The following is a 4,358-nucleotide window of genomic DNA, read 5'->3' as shown; positions in this document are numbered from 1 at the left end:
AGAATTTTCAATTAAAGATGAACTTGAATGGCTCCATATATAATTTATACTATTGCATCTTCATTTATTTATTATTAATTTTTTTTAGGGAATTTTGTCCTTCATTCTTATTGATGTGGTTTTAAATTTTTACTGTTGAAATTTAATCTATAACATTGAAATTTAAAGTTTATTGATCGCCAATAGATATTGATTTTTGTATGCATTTTTTCAGAGGAACATTTCAGGACGTATTGGTCGACAAGCGAGACCTAAATTAATAAAACACTAATAGACAACATATTAACGTTCTTTTGAAAAATTTCTTAATACAATAGAGAATTCACAAAGATTTTGTGGCGTAAAACTTGCCCAAAGTACCATGGTACAATGAAATATGACTACAAATATTGAATTGGAAGGAAGGTACTTTACAATTGACCGAGATCAGATAATATTAAAAAAAAATAAAAAATAAAAGAGAACACCCAGTCACTACCCTCCAAAAAAACTAAGGTGACACTTGATAGATTTTCATTTTTACTATCAACACACTCGATTTCACACACTTAGCTATATCCCAACTCCATGGTTTCACATTTTAATTTTCTCTACTGTATAATTTCAAGAGATACAGTACACGCACTTAAAATCTTAATCCACCTACAAGCGTAAAAATCTTCCTAAACTGTATACATATGATATAGCTTCTTCATTTATGTAGCGATCTCGTCCACCTCGGAGTTGAACACAAAACTTGGAAACGTCGTCGTGATGTCGCTGCATAATAATTCGAGAAGCATTTATCAAATTATATTTCATGGGTTCTAAAAGGCGAAGCTTTTCTTAAAAAAATAAAATAAAGAAATAACCAGAGTATCATGTTACCTTAAATATGGGAGGGTCATAATCTTCAACAGTGATGGATTCTTTGATACGAAGTTTCTCCATTCTGTTTTGTCTATTTTACCGTCCTGGTCGACATCGGCTTCCATGAAAGTCTGAAAAATCCAGATACGAATGAGTGAATCTATACCCTTGCCTTGAGGTTTTTTTGCTATCTTTTAATACTTTAATAACAAATATAAGAGCACAGAAAGATGGTATAATTGCTGATACTATTTTAGATGAAATCCACCGGGAGTTAAAATTCTACTAGTGACAAATATGAATTTGGAAAAAGTGAACTCACTTTGTCGAGAATGATTTCTATGGTATCATCAGCCAGCTTCATTTCTGATTCGCAAAGAAGTGCAATCAACATTTGCTTCACCTGCACGAACCGTAAAAATGATGCATAAAAATGAATCCAATAAGACACACGACACGAGATAGAAAGAGAGACCAACAAATGTGAGATTTATTTTATTTTCTTCATACAAGCTTTGAGTATGAAGGAATTTAAAATTCAGACGGACAACCATGGCTAAGAAGCCTCTTTTCTGTGTGTGAGCGTGTGCAGAATATATAAAGTAATCAAAAGTATTATTTTGTTGCCACAATATGGATTATTAACAAATATCTAAGGAAAGACTCGGAGAAACTGAGCAACTAGAACACATTCGAGATGTTTCAGTCATAATCACAAGACAGATCTAAAGGGGTTTTTCATGTTTTGATTATGGTTGAAATCACAAATATCTGACTAATCGAATAGAATCACTTTAACAGAACTTAATGTCACAGCTCAAGGGAAAACAGCGGAAAGATAAGAATAAAAAATAGAAGAGCAGAACAAAAGGATACCTCTTGGCGTTCTATATAGCCCGTATTGTCCAAATCATAAAGCTTGAAAGAAACTGCAATTTAATTCGAATAGTCAAACTCAACAACAAAGACATAACAATCTCTGCTCTTTTAGCGATCAAAGATTCTTCACTAACACTTACACTCGATTTTGTCTTCTTGAGGAGCATTCGGATGAAAGAAATTGAGTGATCTGACAAAGTCGCCAAAATCAATGTACCCTCTTCTCTTCACGTCAAACATATCAAAGATCTGCAGTTGAAATCAATTTGAATCTGAGGATTCATTGCTAGAATTAGACAACGTAAACTAATTCCCAAGTAAGTACATAAACACGGCTTTCTAGGACAAGAAGACCCAAAATTATTTGTAACATTTTTACTCTTTTACTTTGTTTCTGCTCTACTAGAAGGTGGATAGAGTAAAGTCGGCTTATTAGAAGTCATTGATTGACTGCACAATGCTTGAATATAAAATTGGAACTAATGTAAGTTGAAACTATTCGGCTGTTAAATGAGTAGCCTTGTGAACCTGATATAACAGCTACCGAAATTTCCAGCTCACGTTAATTTTACCATTCGATGTATAAAAATATAACACATTTTACAATCGGAGTACAAGGCATAAAACTAAAATAAATATATTAAAAAATGAACACTGTACCCGATTTGCAAAGAGATTCTCTTTCTTCCTGTTTTTGAAGAGCGCAAGCTGAAACTCTTCCTGCAGGGACAGGGACACAAAAGAAAAGAACATCTGATTGAAAGTTTCCACTTTTGACATCTAAGAATATTGAGCTTGCACTTGGAACATCTAGCCATGAAAATGCTAAGGTAACACGAACAAAACAAAGATGCTTACACATAAACTCCCGTAATCTTTTATACCCAATACCCTTTACAAAGTGCGTTACAGAGAACTAATTACTAGCAACCACATGTTATACAGAACACCCACGAAAAAAGGGACTAATACAACAAGCCATTTTCTTTCTCGGCAAGAATACCTTGTTTATCAATCCATCATCAATAACGGAACTGCTGATGCTCTTATATAGCTCAAACAAGGCTTCGACTTCGCTAACACTAACTGGAGAGTAAATATTTGGCACAACATGAGATTTAGAAATCACCAAGTAAACAAGAGAAAAGGAGACCGAAAACCGAATGAACGCTTTATTAGTCATCCAATGAAAGACTTACGAAATTTTACTATTTTCTTTATTAAACTTATTTTAACCTATTATGATCGGAAGACTGTAAGACACACAGACTAGGGCTTAAATGAAAAAGAAAGAAAGAAAAAAAACTTACAAGCTGTTTCTGAGGCAAGAATGACCGGGTCTTCATAACCGGGGAATTGCCTTTTCCCGGTAGAATGAAAACAGCCCATTTACTGGTATTTGAACTTTTTTTGCTGCGCTTTTAGGCTTCTTCACTACAATTCATCATCAAAACCATCTTTAACCTTGCAATTCAAAATCGAAATATACAAGAGAGAAAAACACCGTGCGAGTATATTAGTGAATAAAGAAAATCCAAAACTACAGAACGTTGACTTGGCTTGTAACTTAACGAAAAATATATATATATATATATATATATATATGTATATTCTTGTATAACATTAATTAACAGCGTAAATAATTAAGTATAACATTAACCAGTTTCAAAATATATTAATTAACTTTCCATCAGCTACTAACACTTCATTAATATTAAAAACATAGAATTAATATAAAAAAAAAGACCAAGCTGGTTCAACAGTAGTTCAATTCCGCAGATCCAACTCTAAAATTTATAAAAATATCAATCAGATATAAAAATCTCGCTCTTTTTTTTTTTTTTAAACTCCAATTTCTTATCTGCAAAGCAAAATATTTACGGGGCAAGAAAAAAAATTAAAAGAAAGAGAAACAAAATCAAACTAGTAAAGCCAAACGGAACTGCAAAAGATATCTACTAAAACCTAAACCCGAGACATTGATGCTGAAATCAAAACCGAACCAAATTGAAACCACACCTCGAAAGAATCGAACTTCAACACAACAAACAAAACATTAAATTAAATACGATAATTGCGATTAGAGAAACTCACCGACCAAGAATTTGGCCGGAAAATAGCTCTTCACTTCAAATTGAAAACCAGAGAGAGAGCTCAAAGGTTTAATTAATATGAATTGAAGAGAAAACAAAAAAGAAAAAAAAAATGCAAGTTTGTAGAGAGGCAAAAATTAGTTGCGAACAGCGAAAGATTGTTTGGAAGGCAAGAATTTTACCGAGAAAATCGACGCTGAGATTTGTCCAACGCAGAGAGAGAAGGTAACGAGATTACAAATTACAACGGAGGCCCAGAGAGAGAGACAGAAAAGTGAAAAGAATCCCGCGAGTACAAATACACGATTTCCCGAATGATTACACGCGCGTTTAAAGCGAGTGGGTGCATTTGCCTCCCTACGTTTCAGAATATTCCAAAAAAGTGAATCAAGCCCTGTGAACAATGATGAAATTGTCAAAAATAATTAAATATTTATATTTGCATGCAAGATATATGAAGCGGTGGAGTCGGATTTTATGGGTATATTCTTACCGCAAAAATTAACGCAAGTATTTTTTATTTTATGGGTATATTTT

At 33.1% G+C, this 4,358-nt stretch overlaps 1 protein-coding gene across 4 annotated transcripts; it reads right to left on the bottom strand.

Annotated features, from left to right (window-relative positions):
* Nucleotides 1-271: 271 nt before the first annotated feature.
* On the bottom strand, nt 272-4,141 carry LOC149404679 (calcineurin B-like protein 9). Of its 4 annotated transcripts, XM_089604751.1 has the most exons (9): nt 4,004-4,141; nt 3,039-3,192; nt 2,732-2,814; nt 2,389-2,448; nt 1,869-1,977; nt 1,726-1,778; nt 1,172-1,252; nt 868-980; nt 272-759 (listed from the first exon to the last, which is right to left on the bottom strand). In XM_089604751.1, the coding sequence occupies exons 2-9, from the start codon at nt 3,115-3,117 to the stop codon at nt 696-698; spliced, it is 642 nt and encodes a 213-aa protein (XP_089460877.1). In that variant the 5' UTR covers nt 3,118-3,192; nt 4,004-4,141; the 3' UTR covers nt 272-695. The 4 variants fall into 4 exon arrangements, with proteins under 4 accessions (XP_089460877.1, XP_089460885.1, XP_089460887.1 ...); XM_089604759.1 differs by lacking the exon at nt 2,732-2,814; XM_089604761.1 differs by lacking the exon at nt 2,732-2,814 and having other exon boundaries at nt 3,039-3,162; nt 4,004-4,101.
* Nucleotides 4,142-4,358: the final 217 nt, after the last annotated feature.

Source organism: Urtica dioica, chromosome 2 (assembly GCF_054948205.1).
Source record: "Urtica dioica subsp. dioica isolate 48M chromosome 2, U.dioica_male_clone48M_v1_H2, whole genome shotgun sequence".
Lineage (NCBI taxonomy): Eukaryota > Viridiplantae > Streptophyta > Magnoliopsida > Rosales > Urticaceae > Urtica > Urtica dioica.
Note: the sequence above shows the minus strand (reverse complement) of the source record. Positions and strands in the feature narration are given on the sequence as shown.